The following is a 23,266-nucleotide window of genomic DNA, read 5'->3' on the forward strand; positions in this document are numbered from 1 at the left end:
CCGAATCACATGCGAAGAAGATGCAAAAACAAGCAATATCAAATGTCATATCATAGATATAAGTCTTCGACAAAAATGTGATTTTCAATCATCAATCAATGCATAAAGCTAAAATGAAACAGATTTTTTTGCTTAAAAGCAAAGGGTATTCTTTCTTTTGATATAATTGCATATTCAAGAAGTTAATATTGTGAAGTGGCTTTTCTAGCAGTCTATTGAACAAAATGGACATTGTTGCACATCGCACATCCACAATTGCACATCGTTATGATCAGATGCTTTCTTAACTGCTGTTTTCTCACTATCGTTGTGCACATTTTTACATATTCCTCTAAACTCTACACCCAGCAGTGTGGGTGGCGTCGGGATGTTCACCAAGGGTATTTTATTTCAAACTTGTTTTTACCCCTAGGAAAAGAACATAAAATAACTTCACCTTGAGTATATAAGAGTATATAAGGGCCTTAAGAGCAATTTTTGCCTTTGAGCTTTTACCTGGTCCATCATCTGGCCTACGAATCATCCTCTGACCTTGTTTTTATGGCTAATTGCTTAACACAAACTCAATTTTTAACACTGTAGATGCTGTGATCTGCTCCTGAGAAAATGATGTGATGAAAAAAGAAAAAAAAATGAGAGAAAAACAGATAAAGAGAGATGAGAGTCTGAAAAAGTCCAGAGGTCATGAGAGCCAGTAAATACGCTGACTTGAAAAGAAGCCGGAGAGGCACGCATTACTTGTCTGCTTTTAGCAACGGACATTAAAGCCCATATGTTTCTATTCAGTGAGTGTTTTGGGTAATTAAAGTCAGGGAGGTTGTGTGAACGTGGTCTTTCAGAGGACAGATAAGGACTGCTTGATTGTAGACCACAGGGGAGTCTTCTTATGTGTCTCTTCTCTGTGTGGACTTAATTTTGGCTATATAGATTGGAGGGATAAATCAAAAGAAGTATGAGAAGCTACTTTGTCCAATTAAGTACAGTTCTCTAATTTTTTTTTTTTTTTTAAATGTTGGGAAATTTTACATTGATTTATTTAGTCGCTTTTATCCTAAGAAACTTTTGAGGAAAGCAAATAAACGATTCATCTAAAGAGTCAATAAATACGAGAAATGCTATTAATGCTATCAACGTTTCAGAATACCATCCTTCAGAATAGTAAAAGGTAGAATAGGGAGGAAGGAATAGTGAGAGCATTGGTGAAGGAATAGTAAAATATTTTTTTTCATTCAGTAGGCTGCAGTTACGTGCTCACGAAGAGAGGATTTTTCAGCTGTTTCTTGAAAATTGTCAGGGATTTGGCTGTCTAGAGAGGGTTGGGAGGACGTACCTCCAGCAAGGAACAGGGAACGAAAATGCTCTTTAGAGTGAGTTTACTTTCTTTTGTCCTAACCAGCTGCAAAAGCAACGAATGACAGGGGATTCTATTCTTATCTAATACTTATCTTATTCCATTGTGCGTGAGAGAGGGAGTCTGCCAACACACTCTTCTGATTGGCTGTGATTTGTCATCGATTTTGTCACATCTTGTAGCCCTGTCATGTCTGGTGTGGACAGACAATTTGTTTGTCACTGGAATCTTGTCACATCAAGTCTGGTTATAACACAATGTTAGTTTTCAAGACATATTTTAATTTTCCCTCTTTCTTTCTTCCTTACTAACTTCTTTCTTTAACTTCATCTCTTTTCTCAGTTTTAATCTTAAAATGACTGTACATTTTTTTTACTACCCCATACAAATCATCCAAAATCGATATAATCCAATTTACTATAACATATACATTATCCCAAAGTCATTACATAGTCCTCTCCCTCTCTTTTCATGGGTAAAAAATCTAATATGCATTAAAGAACTTCTAGTTCAAAAACTTAAATTAGCTGTATTATAATCAAGGCCATGAAACCTACATGCAGTGTCTTAACAGTAAAGAGTTCTCTTAGTGACAAAAACGCATTAATCTTTTGTCGCTCTGAGAAGTTGTAAAGCAAATCTTTTTTTATCTTCTAGGCTGTCTTCTCATTGACTAACGTCATCTTGATCTCCACTGTTGTCGCTCCTCCATGAGAGATACGAGACCAGTGCGTCACTCAGGTGTCGCTCATTATCAATCAATTATCGCCATCAGGTCTCAACCTCATCCTGCTCGCCACACTAAATATAAGTGTAAATTCAAAGCTTTTTCCGATGATTGTTTTGTGTTTTGTTATTTTTCAAAGAAATCTTAAGGTTAAATACATTGTAATCTGAAATGGATATAGTCTGTAAAAAAAATCGAGGAAAATTACTGACATGGCCAATTCAGATGGGATTAAAAATGACAAAAGCGCTAGTAATTATTACATCACCCCCAACTCTGAGAAGGGCTTACGTTTCCATAAATGGGCAACGTGGTGTGAACAAGGAGCTTTGCATTATGAATGTCAGAGTATCTCTATATAGTGCAGTGAAAAGAGCAAGCAAAATCCTGTTTTCCCCTACGCCCTTCAAGGAGATATTGAGACATAAGTCTAGTCTGTTTTTTCTGGATCCTCCCGGTAGAGCAGCTAAGTATCAAATGTGCTGGTTACATTTTATTTTCGGTGTGTGTATATATATATATATATATATATATATATATATATACACACATACATACATACATACATACATACTGACATTTTATTTTATTTTTGAATACTTTTATTTAAAATAAAACTATCATTTCATTATCATTTAATACTGTTTTTCTGTTTCTTTATTTACTTGTAACTGGTTCTTGTATATAGGCCCCTTAGTGCCAATTGGGCATCGTTTAAATGCCACGGCCAACCTGAGCATTGTTTCTGTCCATGTCCATCCCTTTATGGCCATCATGTACCCATCCTCTGATGGCTACTTCCAGCAGGATAATGCACCATGTCACAAAGCTTGAATCATTTTAAATTGGTTTCTTGAACATGAGTTCACTGTACTAAAATGGCCCCCACAGCACCAGATCTCAACCCAATAGAGCATCTTTGGGATGTGGTGGAACAGGAGCTTCGTGCCCTTGTGCATCCCCCAAATTTCCATCAACTGCAAGATGCTATCCTATCAATATGGGCCAACATTTCCAAAGAATGCTTTCAGCACCTTGTTGAATCAACGCCACGGAGAATTAAGGCAGTTCTGAAGGCGAAAGGGGGTCAAACACAGTGTTTGTATGGTGTTCCTAATAATCCTTTAGGTGAGTGTATGTAATGAGATGTTCCTGATTCACCATCATCTGTCGCGTCTGGCCTCTGAAAAAAGCTTTTAATGCTAGCCTGCCAGGGCCTGGCCATATTTGAAACGTTTCACTCAATCGTTCATTGTTTAGGTCTATATTACAGCCGTTTTATGTGCTTTATTTGAAATGCAGCATGCAATGTTGTTTAATAACTTTCAAACGGTAGAGCCTGTTCCTTTATAACATAGCCAAAGGTGTATATATTGTGTTAGGGGGGCGGGATTATTACGCAATTGTAATCGGACAATTTGACTGGAGATATTTAACTTTGTGGGATATTTCATTTTTTTTCCCGTCCAATGTCCGGTAATTACTGGACAACGGGAACCCTGCTGTCTAATCAGAAGATAAGCTCTGCCGCTGAGGGGAGAATCGTAGTGGGACAAATGCGAGGTGGGAGATGCGGCCTGCACACGGCAGGAGAAAAATCCAACAGTTGAAGCCTCTCCTTCAGGGAAGAGGAGCTTATCCTCCCTGCTGGCAGGTCTCCGCTGCAGGTGGTATAATCTCAGGCCTTGATTAACTACTTCTATTACCAAACTTAATTACTAAATCGTCAAGAGTGGCCTGCGCTGGTGTGAGCAGACCAACCCCCCGCAGCAAGAGAGACAAACAAATAAACAGCAGCGCGGCTCTGACAGCTAGCTTCTGACTGCTATTAGGCTCCAAAGAGCTCAAACTAATTAATAGCCTGCACTGCTATCGATGGGGGAAATAAAGACAATTGACAATCGCCTCTTGCAAACCCAGGGGGAAAGATGCAAGGCTGAGACCTGCTGGGCAAATGGGCTAGGATTGTGTGTTTTTGCATAAAATTATGTGGGTGGTTTTAAAAAACTGTGCAAACATGCTTTCGCTGCATCGCTGCTCTAAGGGCACACAGGCTGGCGGGGTACCCAAACAGACCAGCCGCCTTTCTCACGGATCCTGAAGGGCATTTCCGCTCGGATTGCGAACTGGGACACAGCAGCTACACTATCTTGTACGGAGCACGGCAAAGTCAATGAGATCACGCCACATTCTTTCTGAAGCGCACAATGGACAAATACTCTCTATATCGTGTCCTTTGCCCAGGCCCATTTTAGTCTGAAAAGTTGTCTCATCATAATTCTGTCCGCTCCATTCTTTACAACATCTTTATCCCAGGACTGGCTGAAGTTAATCGTCCATTTAGTGAAAACATCACAGGCCATTGGAGGACGCCATCTGCCCACGATTGCAAAGCTCTGACTCCTTATTAGCTTGGTTGATATTGCTCATTACCCGGTCTTATGAAAAGCGTACGGTGTCCTGAATTAAAGCGCATTCTCTTGAAAATATTTACTAGTCTTTTCATCACTCGTTTAGCGGAGAGAGAGGAAACGCGTGGGTGAGAATGCAAGTCGAAGGCTGCTAAGCTGAGCGCTGTGTGGTGTGGATGTGTTTAATGGGGGCTTTTTATGGAGATGACTGGTGAAGCTTACAGTATGGCAGTGGGAGAGAATATGCCAGATCAGACCGGGAACGTGCTGCTGAAACTGAGGAATACAGCGAGACTGAGATGACCTTCTTAATGGCGCATGTCTTTCAATGATATGCTGAGTGGGCTAACTACTTTAGACAGCACTAAGACAAATGTTCAAGTCACTGCTCCCATGAGCACAACTAATACACCATGCGCATCATATGGGGAGTGGGGACAGGTGGAAGATAGACCCACCATTTCATTCAATAGCTCACATGGGGATGTGTCAATTACTGTCTAAAACAGAAGGAAACACGTCTAGTTGTTGAGCAGGAGTTTATTTCCTTGTGTGTGCAATAATGAGAGGAATTTGTTATATTGTTTTGCTCAGCAGTTGTTGTGGTTGGTATTAGTGGCAGAAATAACAAGCGATGTTCTCTCCAGCACACGCTCCAATCTATTCCTTTTCCAAACGGTCAAAAACCTTGCTATCCATTCTAATACAATCCAAAAGGGAAATGCATTAGAGGAATTCCCACTGTTGTACATTTACAGATATACAGCTGCAATTTTGATTAAAAAAAAAAAAATTAAAATAAATAGATCAGAACTCATATCCTCTAAGACCTACAAGTCATGTTTGGTTTCATTCACTGTCGTCCAAAATTCTTATCAAATTAAGTTAATTTGAGCACATGAGTTAGATATATCAAGTATGATCGCTCCCTCAATTTGCTATGTAACAAGTTCACTAGAACTTGTTTCATGGTAAAATAGGCATTCAACTTAGCATTGGTTTTACATTTCAAATTCTGCCAATCACATACACCGCCATTTCATTATTGACTATTTGTTGCAAAGTCCCGTACATTTGAGAGTTTTCCTGATCATTATACAGAAAAGCCAAGTTTCCAGGTGGGACAAAAATACATTGATTGAAAGCCCACTGTCCAATAATGCTTACAGCCTTTTGTCAAATGATTATTGATTTTTGCTCCATTAAAATCAAGCCATAGATTTCCTCAGATGCACGTTTCAACAAGGCTCTATGGGCCATGCATCCACTGATATCTATAAACATATTTATGTAGAAACACTCCACTTTTATTCACTAAAATATTTAAATACACCAAGAGAGATACAGAACCTGAGCACGATAGACAGAACAATTGATAAAACAATTTAACAACAGATAGATTATAACAAAATGAAAAGCAAGATAGAAAGTAGGATTGAATAAAGAAGTATATACATCAAGAAATAACGAATACATAATAAAAAGAAGGATATACAGAAAGAAAGACCAAGACAGAATGAAATGAGAATGAAAGATAGACAGAAAGATAGAATAATAGATGGATGGATGAACAGATAAATAGATATACAGTAGATATAGATAGGCAAATAAAAAGATAGGTCGAACAATAGACCAAACAATACATAGAACGAGTGAATGATGGCTGATGGCTGGATGTACATATACTAAACATGCCTGCAATTTTAGGATGTTTTTGCCCAAATCACTGAATAATTAGTTTAGAGTATTTTTTTAAAACCTAGAAGCATATCACCTTCCACCCGTTTATCTAAAACTTCCTCAAAAATGTCTCGGAGAGTGTTGGCAGTGTGTAAATTGATCAGCGAAGTGTTGAAATGTTACACAAGCTCTCATTAACCAGCGTACCTTAAACACTGGCACACAGATAGGATCGGCATGCTCGGTTTAATGACACCTTCATGAAAAGCAGTGCAGCCATCTTGTCATCCAGGCTGGGTTTGATATGCATCTTTCGAGCGGAAACTGACGTGAAATTGCAGTGCAGGTTGAGTGCGGCATAGTTCGCATATGGGAGTTGCTTGCCGGAGAAATTCAATTTAGATGTGCCAATAGTGAGTGGTGGTCCACCTCCCTCTCCTCCCTCCATTCCACCATCCAGAAGAAAAACGTATGTACACGTTAGCCAATCTGTCCAATGCCCACTGGTTAGGATCGGCTCTGCCAACTGCTCCAGGACATGACGGATAAATCTAGACTTAACACGTCTCTAAGTGCTGTACTGCTTCCTGCCTGCCCCACTCTCCTTTTAGCCACAACGTCCCATCACTTTTCTGTTTATCCTGCGATTCTGTGAAGATTTATGGATTCTCAGTAGAGAGAGTGTTGATGTAGCCTCCGAAACTGATATGAGCCCCAAGCATCTGTCAATATGTGGAAAAGGGAAAACATGTGCATTCGTGGATGTGTGCACATGTCTTTGTATAAATCCTGGCAGCTTCACTCAAGACTTGTTGCCAAGGCATCCGTATACCTCTACTAGCTGCTAATCTGAGACAGAGCGATGAGGGAGCATTCTGCTTTAAATATCTCAGTATATTCAAGGCATGAATCAGACACAAAAACAAACATAATACTGTCTCACGGACATTAGCGTTCTCATTTAATTTATGTACATTGCTCGTACGGTTACCACAGTTCAAAAACCCCTTCATTGACACCAAACCACAAATGTTCATTTTAATTCCTATTATACTGTATTTAATTTAGCATTTTCATTATGATTTAAATGGAACCTGTTTAAGAAAAAGAAGCATATGGAAGAGTATTTTAGATAGTTTCAAAGTTTGGAAAGAAGTTTCTTATTGCAGCATTAGGGGACGCTCACATGAATTAGGACTAGGAGAGCTGAACTATTTCCCCCAAACAGACCATAAAGCAACTACCTGTGATGAAAATGATATGAAGGATGAATTAAGCAGCCAGTAAGCGCATAGTAACTAAGCAAAAGAAAGACAAGTAAGATTTAGCAGATGAGACTTTCTTTTAATTAACTCACTGAATAGTGACTGTTTACTGTCTTTTTAGAGCATAAATAATTCAATGTGCACCGTGAATTGTTATTTACACACAATCTATCACTGCAAGCTGCTTGATCTGTGCTGCATAGTGCTAAATCACTGCATGTGCAACGCGGGCAGTTGCCAGTGAAAACAGATAAGTTGCCAATATGATCGCATAAGCCTAGCAAAAGCATTTAAATGAAAACGACTAGATTAAGTACACGGGCAAATTAGCAACAACATGGTGCCCATATCCTAATAATTTTTAATGATGAGCATTAAAAAGAAACTTAGCTTAGCTTTGTGAAAACTTTGTGAATGGAGAGTGAATACATCGAGTCCTGTTTCAATATGTTATGAGCGAACTGAATCTGCTCTGATTTGAGTCATTAGCTGCTGAGCAGATCGCTGATGAGATTGTGTTGTCAGCCGATTGCGTTAGCAGCATCTTGACTATTTGGCCAGCCAGAACTGATGTTGACGCTCAATTTATGTGATCAAAAATAAAGAAAAAACAGTTATATTGTGAAATATTTGAAAAAATAAATATTTGAACAGCTGATTTTTCAGCATCGTTTCTCTAGTATTCCGTGTCACGTGATTAAAATATGTAAATTCTATCAGTTATTATTTATATTGATTTTGTTAATAACTTGACAGAGTTTAAATGTGTATTCTCACAAGTTAAAGAACAATATTGTGAAAGTCCTGTTTTTCACCTTTATGAAAAAAAGAAAGAAAAAAAAAGAGAAAAAGTTGACTTCAGGCCATGCACGTGATCCTTCAAAAATCATTCTAAAATGCTGATTTGGTGCTCAAAAACATTTTGTATTATTATCAATGGTAAAAACAGTTGTGCTGTTTCATATTTTTCAGGAAGCCGGTTTTTTTTTCTTCCAAAAACTCTTTGTAACATTACAAACATCTTTACTATCACTTCTCATCTATTTAATGCGTCGTTGCTGACTACAAGTATTCAATTTAAATTAAAACAGTTATATATATATAAGAGACTTTCTGTCCCTCCATAGACAGCAACACAACTACCACTTTATGTAAAACTTTTGCGGTTTAAAAAAATTAAGCAGTTTAGTACAAACTTTCTGAAGCGACTCGATCGCTTTATATGATGAACAAATTTAATTTAGCTTTTATTCACAAATAAATAATGATCAGCGAACATAAACCAAACCTGCTTGATGAGCGAGAACATGTGCGTTAAGATAAACAGATATTGTGAGCTCTGCCTTAATGTTTTTAAGTCTTTTACAACAACAAGTGCACAAAAAATTCAAAAGAATGATGGGCAGAGGGGAGCTAGGTCAGACAGAGAGGTGACATTCGCATGAACTTTGCAGTCCAGCTGGACCGCACTGCCACGCTGAAAGAGCCAGGCCGAGGAAGAGACAGATGCATTACATCAAATTAAGACAGCGGATATTATTCACTAGAAAAACAGTGATGTCTTTGTGAAAATAATAAGGTTGGGTGTAAGCACCAGCTGCCAGTCCAATCTCTGCAGTTATGCCTGGAATAGTGAACAAAGTGGCTTTCGAATGTCCATCTGTCCATCACAAATCACAGAGCACTCCATACAAGAGCAGTCCACAGAGAAAGTTGGCAGTGTTTCGAAAGGTTAAAAGAGCAATGCGCAAAAAAGTGTGTGTGAGTGACACAGGTGACGGTCACAAAGGCTCAAGAAATGTGGTGTCACTCAGAAAACAGTCTGCAGTTTGACAGTTCTACCCTTCTGCTCTCTCTCTCGCCGTCACAATATACAACAGTGAAACAGGCAAAGCTAACAAGAGTCAGCCGTCAACTCGGTTTATCCTAAATGGCTGTTTAAAGTTGGAAAGCGATCTAACCGTGTTGTTGGACGTAGCTCGGGGCAAAACAAGAAAACTCACTTAACTTCAGAGTGTGAAAATGAATGGAAATCTTTATTCTATAACAACACTGAGTAATTTATATTCTACAAGTAATTCTATTACTCAAAAAAAGAACAAAATACAGCACGTCACAATGCTCTCAAACACAACTCTTTCGGTCTTCGTCGGGGTCCTTTACGGGATCTCTTTTTTCTGAGCAAAGAGGGGGTACACATTCAAAAAGAGAATGACTCATGTCATTCCAAACCATAAGACTGTTGTTCATCTTTGAAACACAAATGTAGATTTTTTTATGAAAAATTTCTGTCCCTCCACTAAAAATCCTCCAATCTTTTATGCTTAGTTAGTTTGCAATTGGACTGTTTGATGAGGAGAACCAATGAGGTTTGTTCTCACGTTTCACACAAACACATTAGAGCTTCTGTTTATATGTGCTTTGATCAATATATATGTGAATAAAAAGCCTAAATTAAATCTGTTCATCATATAAAACAATAATGTCTCTTCAAAAGACTTGGATAGTCTTTTTTAAATGTCAATGTTTCGATGGATTGGGACTTTCAATGAAAGGTCAGAAATGTCTCAGGTTTCATTAAAAAAAAAAATGTCATTTGTGTTTCAAAGATGAACGAAAGTCTTATGGGTTTTGAATGACATGAGGGTGAGAAAATAATTTCAGAATTGTACTTTTTGTGGGAACTATTTCACTCTGAATTTCCCTCTGATTTTCCTAACAGCAGATGGCACACCTGCGAGAGCCCCCGCTTCATGCTACAATAACAATTCAATCTATATCCAAACCTGCCAATAAAAATCACAGGAGCACGAAAGTGCTAATTAACAATAATCTCATCACCGTTGGTCTGGCCGACCCTGTTTGGCGCAAAGAAATACAGTTTCCTTCCTATACATTTCCGCTCATGTCCTCTGATTGAGGATTGGGGAAAAAGCAATGTGCATTTAGAGGATTTCTTCACCTTTACATCACATCTGTGTGACTATGGACAGGAAATCTCATTGTGTTCCTGGCACACAGAAGCGTAAACACAGACAATGGCAAGTTTTACCTCTTGCTAATGGCCTGGTGTGGCTGAGAGTTACTTTACCTGCCTTAGGCCATCCCTGCTGTTCTGCATGATCCGGAGGGCATAGTTCGAGCGCTGGCCTTTACTGTTGAACTCGATGTGGCCTGTTAGACCTTCCAACTCTACCTATCCAGAGAGAGAAAGAGGCACATGTTAACGCCTGGGGGTGTCATGTGATCACAGATCACAGCCACACAAGCCTTCAGTGCTGTATCGATTTATAGAGATACATGGACGGCTGGGCTCCCCACTGGAAGCATTTGCACAATGCAGGAAGCGTATATAGATCGTTGTACGTCACGCATAGGATGATGTAGTAATGACAAGCTGATGGTCGTTAATCTTTAATGGCTGAGTAAGACACAGTATCTCATTTTCACACATTCTGCTGAAGGCTGCAGTTCTGACGAGGGTTTGTGGGCTGCAGTGGTACAGAGAGCAAAAACTAAATGATGAATGAGCCTGCAACAGCAGCGGGTGAGATGATTGGCACCTCGTGGGCTCTCCCTGCGGGTCTTACCATCCTCAGGTAGTTCATCAGACTTGTGCCGTGCTCCCAGATCTTTGAGGACTTGCAGGAGAGCTGAGTGGCTCCTACGTTCTGGCTACGGTTGAGCTCCTGCACGGCTGCCACCACTGTGTGTACCGCATCAAACAGCAGCGCTGACGAAAGCTGGAACACACACACACACACATAAGCGTAAACACATAGACTGAGCAAACAGAAAGCAATACAGCCCAACTGTAGAATGCTAGACAGATATAGCCTACACTTCATGATCAAAGTGTTCAGCCAATGCCATAGAAATAAATAAACTTCAGGTAAAATATACACTTATGCATTTGACTGATACTTTTATTTAAATACGTAACTTATTGCCAAAACATTTATGTATGTGAATGAAACCCATGATCTTGGGATCGCTAGTTGACTTTCAAGAAAATATACCCCAAACCCCATAGACCAGAAACTAGAACTTAATTAAATAAAGTATATAATATATAATGCATTACCATTCAAAAGTAATGCTTATCATAACTAATGCTTATCAAGGCTGCAGGTATTTGATAAAAAATACATAGAAACACTGTAAAGTAATACTTTGAAAAATTATTACAATTCAAAAATGTATTTTTAAAATGTACAGTTTTGAAATGTGATTTTATTCATTTGATGGAAAAGCTGATTTTTTTGCATCATTACTCAAGTCTTTAGTGTCACATGACAAGACTCACGACATGATTCTGTCGTGTACATCACAACACAGTGATTTTTTATTATTATTTACATTATATATATATATATGAAGAGTTCAGATGCAAATGCCTCTAAATGCCATTTGAAATTTTCTTCTTTAATGATGATTTTTATCAAACTTGTATATTTAAGTTCAGTAATTTCACTTAAATAACAATTAATAGGTAATTATCTTTGCCATTTAAGTGAAATTACTGAACTTAAATATACAAGTTTGATAAAAATCATCATTAAAGAAGAAAATTTCAAATGGCTTTTAGAGGCTTTTGCATCTGAACTCTTCATATATATTTTATATTTATACACACACACACAATAACATTCTCCATTTTAAACAATACATATTAAATAATATTCAATTATTTAGAATGAATTGTGTATACAGTGGATATTTTACTTAGACACAAACTGTATTAAATAAATGATAAACTTGAAATATTGATTGTTCCACGATGGTGGATATATTTGAGCTATTCAAAGCAGCCAGCAATTTTAAAATTTGAACACATTTGGAATGAACTGGAGTGAATCTATTATCTACAGAAGCTCTTCAACCATTCATTCATTCTCACTCTTCATTCCAACAACCATGTTTAAATATCTACAGCAAAGATTTCCATGAAGAGTGGAAGAACATTTAAAAGAACATATGAATAGGGGTCTGTGGGTGTCTGCGTATGTTTTCCTTAAATCATTTGGATGCTTCATCATTGATCATTGTGATACAGCCACCACTTTGCCCCCTCAGCCACCTGGAACTGAATTACTGACCACTTTAATTACATCAGATGGCGTGTTAATGTACTGCATCAAAGGCTGAGGAGTTTCCTTTTCTTCTGACATCACTATGGTGCTAACGCTTTCTGAAATGAAGATATGTTCTGCTGCATTATGGAACAGCACAGCAGCTTAGAGGAGGTGGGGATATGTGTGCGGTGAGGGAAGGTTGAATGAGTTTGTGACTAGCGGTCAGGGTAAATGTTGATACGTTTCTCTCCATTCTGTAGAGAATAACCATTCTGGTCACATACAGGGAAATGTCCTGGCTGCTCTCATTAGGCGAATGCCGAATGACAATATGTGTGCGCTGGCGACTAAGGCAGATATGCTCGCTGGTTAATCTCCGCACAGACCAGCCAGTCTAGTCTTGAGCTAATGAAGTCCAGAGCTTAAATATCTGTTTGGTTATTGCCTTCCATATCAAGCACATTAGAATAAGCTAGTTGAGGCTTTGCATTTCTAGGCCATTGTGTAACACAGAGCTGAGTCTCACTGTGGGGTTTAGACCTGTCTCTCATCTGTCTGCCAAACTACAAATCTTCTTCTGATTAATTAAAGATTAGACCTAATTAAATGAGAAATGCAACCAGAACTAGTTTCACTAGGCATTTATTTTTCAAAAGACATCCCCCAAGAAGCTTTAATTAGAACACAAATATGTAAAATGAATTATTACAACATGTGCATATCAGAAGAAAAGTTTTACAGACCGATCTTTGATAGCTTTTTTAAGCTTCCCTAGACGTTTGATAGAGACTGAGATGAGGAATAATACATTATACAGATGTTTTCATTTCCAAAATGACGGAAATAGCTGGGCTGACATGAACATACAGGGTGTGTGTACTCCTCAGGGGGAGTATGTGACTGTGTGTGATGAATTATGGAGCTATAGCCTCGGTTTCAAGGTAAGCGAGAGGACATGGGGAGAAGGGTGTACCAAATTAATTAACACAGCATCTTTGATTTACAAATAAAGGACTATTTTTCAGAACATGGACTAGATCAGGGGTTCCCAAACTTTTCCATTCCAGGAATATAATCTAGAAAACAATTGACATTGCTGTAAATTTATCATATTTATCTAGATCATAATTTTGATATGACAGAAATTGAGCATTTAATAAAAATAATTTTATTTTTAGTACAACTGTAAAATCTCAATACTAATATTTACGTTTTAAGTTCATTTACAGATGTTAAAGAGTATATGAAATATGTGCATAAAAACTTGAAACAGTGTTGTTAAACACTGTGGTACTCTCATGCTCGTTTTCCGTTTTTTTGCACTGTATTACATGTGAAATGCTTTTTACAGAAAGGTTTCTTATGTGTTCGTTGGTGACCAAATGTACACAAAGAGTACAATGTACTCTTTATACGATGCTGAAAGACAACAGAGCTGTGTTAAACAGACCAGAAATAGCCTTTCGTAACATTTGAATTCTCTGCAGTCTCATGCAGAATACAGCAATTGGAGTGAACAAGCTTCTTCTCATTAATAATACGACCCGAGACGCTTAATAATGAACCCAGGTGCTCTGAGAACCCCACAAGTCGCACGAGTGGATCAAAACGCCCAGCACATACAGGTATAAAATATAAATCCACTATTCAATTCGAAAATCGCACTAAGCAATTTTGCAAATTCTATTTAATGTTATATCGTCTAGTCTAAACTGTTTGTGTCAATTCAATGAAATGCAAATGTAGCTGCTGCCAATGCGACCCACCTTTTCCCACACTGCAACCCACAGTTGGAAAACCCCTGGAATAGATATAAGTATGGAAAGGGACTATTTTTAAAGGATAGTTTACCCAAAATTGTTTTTGTTTTATTTCTCCATAAAACCGCAAATGAGAGGATTAAGGTCCAAGCTGCTCTTTCCATAAAATGAAAGTGGAGCTTGTTATTATGCCCAGCTCCAAAATGAATAAAAAAAGAACCATAAATGTAGCCCAAAGTGAACATATGGCAATTTTATAGGTTTTATGATGATTTTTGGAGTTAATAATGACAAACCATTTACTTTTATAGTGGTGCAACAGATCACAAAATTTACGGTTCGGATCATTTCTGGTTTTTGAGCCACGGATCGGATCATTTTTTGGATCAGCAAAACCCCCCCAAAAAACGTTGGTTTTCATTTATTACTTATAGCTCAGTTTTAGTTCTTCGATACCACAGCACAAATTAATAGCTGTTAAAGTTCAAACATTATTAAAAACAAGTGAACAGTCAGTAATAAAATAACCAATACACAAATTAAAAGCAGAGACGAACACTCAATAAGACGACTCAGTGTGCAAGGACCTTAACATTAGGATTCAGGCACATTAATAATTAAGCCTAAATGTAAAATAACACTATTTGATAGAAATTAAATATAGTTTCATCTTGGTTGTTTTATTAACATTAATGACACAGGCAGCAGTTGTCACTTTAAGACCAAATGCACAGACGTAAAAAAAACTGTTCACTTGACATAACCGAGAATACTTGCCAAGATGGATATTTTGACATCATTTTGTGTGTAATTGTCCGTTCAAGTGCAAGGAAATGCGAAAGAGGAATCAATTCGGTGTTAAAGCGTAGTCTGTAAATTGGCCAATTGGCAAAACACGTCCAAATTATAAACTTTCACTCTATGATGGTTAAATTTAGCAGTTAATCCGCGAATCACATGCCGAACCCTGGGGCCTGGTCCGTACGGATCACGGAACAACTGCAGTGCAATCTGTTGCTCTACTATACTTTTATCATATGGTAATAGGCAGCTTAGATATCTCTCCTTTTGTGTTTTTAAGGAAAAGAGAAAGCAATTAAGTAAATGACAACAGGAGTGAATTTTTTGGTGAACCATCCCTATAAATTGATTTAACCATGCATATTAAAAAGCATTTTTAACTGAGAGTTCCTCTGCCTTACTGGTGTTCCAGCAAAAGGAGCATGATCACAGTTCTCCTGCCAAGATCGATTGAGGCTGAGGACGAAATCTTGAAAGAAGGGATGTGTCCAGTTGAAGACTGAAAACCCGACGATGTTGACTCGCTGATCAGCTAAATCGTCCAATCGTAGCAGAGAGAATTCCTGCAAGGGTAGAGAAAACGTTCAAGTTAATTCACCGACATGAGTGCTTCTTATCAAATTGCCAACCTCAGGTCCCCTGTCAAATCTAAACAACCTAATGATGCCCATAGGAAGTAAAACAATATTGTCAGGTTCATTAACAAGCACTGAGGTAATTCTGCCAATTCCTGGGACAAGTAATTCAATTCAGCCAAAGTTAATGCTTAGGAGAGCAAATCCCAGCAGCTTTTGTGCTTCAGATCCCATGAGGGCAACTTTGGAGAGGGTGAAAAAAGGTCCGCAGTGTTGTCAGTCTGCGTCCCGGCGCATGTAGTACATCAGATGAAGGTTAATAGAGATGTCCCTGCAGTTCCTGCTGACAGTATTACAGTCTATGACTCTGCCACCGTCATTGGCTCGAGGGACACTGATGATGTGATGAAAGAGAGGAGTTATAGTGCTGGACCCATGATAAAATAAGAAGAGACGAGACGAGAAGACATGAGACAAGAAACGACAGGATGAGCTGAGACTGGATGACAGAGAAGACAAGATCAGAGTATAATTAATGAAATAAAATGAGATGGCACTAAATAAGAAGGGACAGGATGAACTGAAACTAGATGACAAAGAAGAGGAAACTAGATGAGAAATGAGACGAGACCAGATGAGAATTCTCTATGAGACGAGAAAGGATGAACTGAGACTAGACAACAAAGAAGAGAAGGAAATACCTTGGGACTAGATGGGACGATACATAATGAAGTGAGGCTAGATAACAAAGGAGGGAAATAAATGATAAAATATCAGATTAAATGAGATGTGACTAGACGAGAGGAGAAAGGATGAACTGAGAGTAGAAAACCAAAAGCAAGAAAGGACTACATGAAGACAAGATGAGATGAAACAAGACTAGATGAGACAGAACGAACAGATTAGATGCTGAGAAATGAGAGAAGATAAGCTGAAATGAGATTAGATGAGAAGTGAAAGGATGAATATAGACAACAAATAAAGAAGAGATGAAATGACATGAGAACAGATGAGATGCAATTAGATGAAATGAGACAGCATGAACTACACTACATGACAGATGAAAAGACTTAATGTGAAAAGATGAGACCAGATGAGAAGAGAATGGATAAACTGAGAGTAGACAACAAAGAAGAGAGGACACTGTGGGAAGAGATACGATTAAATGACAGAAATCACTGGAAGATGACTTAATGAGAAAAGATGAGATGAAATGAGATCAGATCAGATGAGAAGAGAAAGGATGAGACTAGGAGATTAGAAGAGCGTTGAGTAGATAAAAAGAGCTGAGACTACATAAATAAAAAGACTATTTGACAAACAGGTGAGACTGAGGTGAGACTAGATAAGACGAGACAAGATCAACTGAAACTAGGTGTCAGAAAAGAGAAAATACGAAATGAAATGAGATGAAACAGAATAAATAGGATAGACATCCGAGATGAGAAGACGATGAGACAAAAATAGGACAAGGTGAAACTACTGTAGAAGACAGAGAAGAAGAGAAGACAGAACAGGACAATACAGCTCCACATGAGAAGACAAGAGCAGAGACTAGAAGAGAGAACAGGCGACAGAACCTGATGAGAAGATACGACAGATGAGATGAAACAAGACTTGATGAGAAGAGACATGATGAGCTAAAACGTGAAAACCACAATAAGACTCGATGAGAAGACACAGGATTAGTTGAGACTCATATCAAAGACAGAGAAGAGAATGAGATGAGGTGAGACTAAGTAAGAATAAAAAAATAAAAAAAAACATGAAACAAGGCTGAAAAAGAATGATTAAATAAAAGACTGATTAAAGAAAGAATGATTTAAAAAAAGAACAGGAAGCTGTGAGTTCAGGAGAGGTCAGGGAAGGTGAGTGAATAATTCCGACACACAATAGCAAATCCCCAGCATTACATGAGGTAGCATGCAGCAAGACCGGAGCACCTCGGATCAAAGACAACACAATCTTGTCTCTCATTACAAACACAAAGCCAGAAGAGGACAGACACCCAGGCCATGGGTAGCAAACACTGCATGGGATTAAAGCCTTTGCCGAGAGGACAGGAAGAAAAGGAGGGGGCGCAGTGTCATGGGAGTGCAGAGACAAAAATGCACTGCAGTGCTTCAGGAGACATTTGTTTCAGAGGAAACTCGCGGGAGAAAGACTGCCAAATCTTCCTGTAGATAACAGAAGCTCCTTTTTTCTTATTTTGCAGGTGGGACGGCCTCAATGATCCATTAAAGATGACCATGTCTGCTTTTGATTGAAATAAAAGCCCGTCTTCTACTTTGATGGCAACCACAATGCAGCAAAACCCCGTCCAATTTTTCTGACAGACGCAAGGCTGATTCAATACAAATAAAAATCAAAACGACAATTATGTAAATCTAACCCCTCCAGCACTAAAACTTAATTTAAAACTCTCACACTCACTGCAAAGCTTAAAACTTTAAATTCAATTAAAAAGTATATATTAATAAAATAAATACTGCTTATTCAAAATACATTTCATTAGCAAACAACATTTCTTTAAGCAAGCAATTTTTGAGAAATATTACATATGCCGCAAGCTACAATCTAATGCTGGTGTCCAAAAAAAAAAAAAAAAAAAAAAACACATCGGACTAATGATCCTGTCAAATCATAATTCCACTTTGCAAATGAACCTTTATTGTAAATGGTCTCATATTGATTAACATATAAGAGTGTGTGAACAGTTGACCCTTCCTCCATCTGCACTCCCTGGTGCAGTCTGACAAGCCCGACGGGAACGAACCTGTAATTACTCTCCGAGCGCATGTTAATACTTCATTAAAACAGAGACAGTGTAAATGAGCCAGTCATTAACTGTGGCACACTTTGGTCCACTCATACACGACACGGAAGGTCATCGAATATCCCGCAGCATGTGTGGAGTGTGTGCATGCGTGATTGAGCAGATACTTCAGCATTTACTCAAAAATGAACTGTGTCCACTAATAGCACCGTTCATCTGTTTTAGCGCCTAATTTACTAAAGAAATTATGTAAAATGTGGCGGCAATAGAACACCATTCTACTGACAAAAGCCATTTTGGGTGATCTCAAAAAACATTTTCAGGCAGACTCATCACAGAGACTCCTAGGGCAGCGAAGCAAGTGCATTCAGGGAGTTATTGTCTTTCATTTACATTTTCTGGCTTTTCTCCAAATTCAAAAATAATTTCACATTTCTTCTACATAAATGACACATTTTAAATACACATTCATCTTTCCAGAGGTGAAGAATCGATTTAACTACCATAGTACGATGCATTGCATTTGTTGGAACTAGTTTAGGGAAACAATGACTCGTTGAACTATGCTGATAATGAAGAAACTTGCGACCATAGTTGGGTAACGATGCTTTCGGGAAACGCACCGAAACGTTACTGAATATTTGATTCACTTTCTGAAAGTTTTAATCAATAGTGATGATTTATTCATATTATATTGCATTTCACAATATAAAAAATGTTTATGGAAACATAATTAAAAAAAATAAAACTAGTGTAAAATTATTTAATATTTATTTATTTGTAAAGCAGTTTAATTTCATTCAATGTCATTAATAATGTTTGAATAAACTAAAAAAAAATATTAATTTGCGATAAGTCTACAATTAACTGTCATAAAGACCATCATTTATTACAGAAGTATTTTAAAACAACTCCTGCACCATTTACTTCACCAAGTACTGCTGCCACAATTAATTTAAAAAATACACAAAAAATATATTTTAATTCATTTTAATAGCATAATGAGGAACCAACAAGGTGAAAATGGTGACTAAATGGTGGCATAAAGGCTTTATTGCGTCTCTTTGCGATAAGTGAATAACGTTGGTTTTGTGTTTCACAGAACTAATTTGCTGTCTTTTCAACGCATTCTCATCCTTTAACGTCATATAGAACGCTATATGACAAAACGGCGCTATACTACGCACATGGCACCCGTTATCGTTAATATAACACGCGCTGTGAGGGCTAAGTTTAGGTGTGGGGTAGGGTGTGCGTGTCATATTCACGCTAAAGGATTTATAACGTCTTGGGTTCGCGTGTTATATTAACGATAAAGGGTGCCATGTGCGTAGTATAGCGCCGTTTTTGCATATAGCGTTCTATATGACGTTAAAGGATGAGAACGGGCTGGTCTTTTCCATAGATATACTTGTGTGTCCTCTTCGCTTGTTTGTTCATTTGCATCATTATTAATTTAATAAGCCTGGAATGTCTCAACTTCCTCCACCTCCTGTTTCAAGCATCATCCCTTAAAGTGTTCTCAAAAAGTGAGATAACATACTCCTCTATGGTTTTTCTTTTGGTTCCCCTCTTAGTGATCATTTGTTTTGGTGATTTCAAATATCAACAGTGTTTGCCAGAAATCGCTTACTGTACCTTTAACACCTGGCTAATCTGGATTACGAGGAGTAAGTGATTATGGGACACAGGTTTTTGTACCAATATGCCACATATTACATAATCACATGCACACAAACAGTTTTTAACTGTTTGGCCAGTGTAAGAAAAAAAAGCATCTAGGAGACAGTTGGGCCCCCTGGGACAGCAGCTGCTCCTGATCTTTGGCAGGATGACAGAAGATAGAACAGAAGTGAGGACAAGAAAGAGAGAGAGAGGGGAGGACAAGAAGGAAAGAGACTGGATAGAGGAGTGAGAAGAGAGGTGAGGTGCTGACAGGCTGGCGATGAGCCCCATGACACAGCCTGTCACCTGAAGATCAATCAGAAAAGCAGAACCTGGGCCAGCTTGCCGCTTCACCGCTGGCACAAACACACACACACACACACACACACACACAGTCTACAGGCATACACGCATGCATATTGTTTGTTGTGGAATAATTAGCTCTCGAGAGAAATACTAAACCCTGACAGGTGGTAAAACAGTAGAGGGTCTGAACCACTGGTCTGGCCTCCAAACCAAACCAATTCAAACTCTAAAAAAAAAAAAAAAAAAAAAAAAAATTATTTTATTTTGTGCGTGTGTGTTTGTGACAGTCTATATAGGAAAAATGAGAATCACAACAAAAAAGCTAAAACTAACATGACATACCAGTAAACACAATAACAAGACAACACAACAAAAACTAACAAATCAAAAGTAACTCCATGGCTCAGTCCAAACATCCATACTTCCTTAGATAATGTAGGTGAAAAATATTATGTGAAAAGAGTATTATGTCCAGTATCACACAAACTCACAATGCGCTAATAACTTGGCATTAAACCACAGAAAAAGTAAATGCTGGTGGTAAGTGAATAATACAAAGGTGTCTACAAATTTGACATCTTACTCTTCTGACCAATGTTATGGTTCAGGAACTCTAAAACTTCAAGATCTCAGGATCTCAACTATTAAATGACTCATCTGATGTGCTTTACTCAAATTTCGGGTTGACCATGTTTGGTCATGGGTGTTAATTGATTCTTAGTGCTGTGTTGTGGTTATGCAGAAGAGACTGGTGTTATGATGTTCAGAGTTGCTTGCAGTGAACATTCTTCATGGTGTCGGTGGAAAAATGCCAAAGAGTGAATAAAACAGACTTTTTTTCACAGACAAGAGAAGACAGTATCTTTCACTCAATGAATCATTCATTCATTCATTCAGTGATTTACTCAGTGATGCACAGACTTACTGACATTAGTTTTGTTCGCTCACTAATGCACCTGCTCAATTGAACTGAGCATTCAGGCATAATATAAACACATTTTTAATCATTTTTTTACCCAAACTTCAGACAATTTCTTCAGATTTTTGGTGAATACACTCCATTTAGAGCACAAACTGGCTTAGTAATGACTACGTGTCAAAGAAAACCTAAGAAAAGAGACACTTACAAAATGTCATTTGTGAGAAGACAATTTCACATGCAAAATTTAGCTATCATTTTTCAGAAAATTTGGAATATAGCACACAAGTTGTATTAAAGGAATAGTTCACTTAAAAATGAAAATTCTGTCGTCATTTACTCACCCTCAAGTTGTTTCAAACCTGTATGAATTTATTCTGCTGAAACACAAAGCAAGATCTTTTGAAGGATGTTGGTAACCAAACAGTTGATGTACTCCACTGACTTCCATAGTAGGAGAAAAAAATACTATGGAAGTCTGGTTACCAACATTTTCCAAAATATCTTCCTTTGCGTTTAGCAGAAGAAAGAAATACATACATGCTTGAAACAATTTGAGGATAAGTAAACGATGACAGCATTTTGATTGAAATTTTGATGAATTGATGAATACAAATTTTGAAAAATTGATGAATTTTAATTCCTTTAATTGGGGGTTTTGTTCTTTTTATTGCTTTAAAGCTCCAGTATACATTCTTTGTAATTGCATGAAAAAATGTTGAGTGATCAACACTTTGAATATACCTTTGTACTGCACAGAGGAAAGAAAGTCATACAAGTTTGAATTGACAAAAGCTGAATGATCATTTTGGGGTGAACTATCTCATAAAAAAAAAAAAAAAAAAAAAAAACTATCAACATATAAAGAGCAAAAAAACAGCATTTCAGGCTCTATGGAGAACTCTTCTAGACTTGAGCTAAAACTAATAAATAGGATATTGATTTTCTCAACGATAACATCAGTTAAGCAGCATCTTTTTACTCCATGAAATAAAGAGGTAATGAACGCCAATTTAAAATCTCTGAGAGTAATTATTTGAACAGCTGAATCATTCATAGTGTTTTTGGCAGATATAAGGAATTTTGCACTTGTATTACTGGCATGTAAATTCATGGCATGAATCAGGGTTCCCTGCTGACTACTAATGACTATAGCTGTTGACAATGTTTTTTTTTTTTTTTTGAAAGTTCTCTATAAAATCTCTCTCGCTCTCACACACTAGCTGTGAGATTGGATTCACACACTGACATTCACAACAAATGCAACATAACATACACATACACAAACACATACATATATCCCATGGAATATTCAACACATTCTCATCCTTTGGCGTCATATAGGTGACGCCATATGACATATCGTCGAATGCCAGTCATCTTTATGACGCCTTGGGTTCTGCGTGTTATATTGATGCTAAAGGGTGCCATGTGCGTAGTATTTGCGCCGAAATGTCATATGGCGTCAAAGGATGAAAACAATTTTCACATTTTTGACAGAATTAGCAGATCTATTCAAACAGCCATCTAAAATATTTGCATATATTTGTTGCTATGCTATCTTTTCAGTTCATAAGCTTTTACTTGTATTTCTCACATTATAGACCTACCCGTCACAACAGTAGCAGCCAAACAATATGTTGCCGACAGACTAATCTAGTGCGCATGATTAATCCAGTGTCCACAAAAGTCTTCCTAAGTACTGCTAACTCTGCCTGTACTAAAACCCAATCGGAACAGGAAACAAAATTGCATTTGCTCCTTAAATTATTCACAAATTACAAATTAATGAGCTCCGGTGGCATGGGAAAGCTCTGAGGTATGATATCAGAATGCATAACCACTTATAATATGTCAGAACTGTGTATGTGTATTGTGTACGAAGAAATGAGACAAGGCCGCAGGTTTGTGAGGGAAGGTGATCTGTCAGAAATGAACCTGGTATTATCACTTTG

General features: G+C 37.7%; 1 protein-coding gene across 1 annotated transcript in view; it reads right to left on the bottom strand.

Moving 5' to 3' along the window:
• grik4 (glutamate receptor, ionotropic, kainate 4) overlaps positions 1–23,266 on the bottom strand; it is a 353,328-nt gene that overhangs the window by 45,555 nt on the left and 284,507 nt on the right. The window contains exons 9-11 of the mRNA XM_039670727.2: positions 15,472–15,633; positions 11,025–11,177; positions 10,526–10,630 (exon numbers count right to left, since the gene is read on the bottom strand). Coding sequence (XP_039526661.1) covers positions 10,526–10,630; positions 11,025–11,177; positions 15,472–15,633 — 420 coding nt within the window. The remainder of the gene's footprint in view (positions 1–10,525; positions 10,631–11,024; positions 11,178–15,471; positions 15,634–23,266) is intronic.

Source organism: Pimephales promelas, chromosome 16, assembly GCF_988280905.1.
Source record: "Pimephales promelas chromosome 16, fPimPro1.hap1.1, whole genome shotgun sequence".
NCBI lineage: Eukaryota > Metazoa > Chordata > Actinopteri > Cypriniformes > Leuciscidae > Pimephales > Pimephales promelas.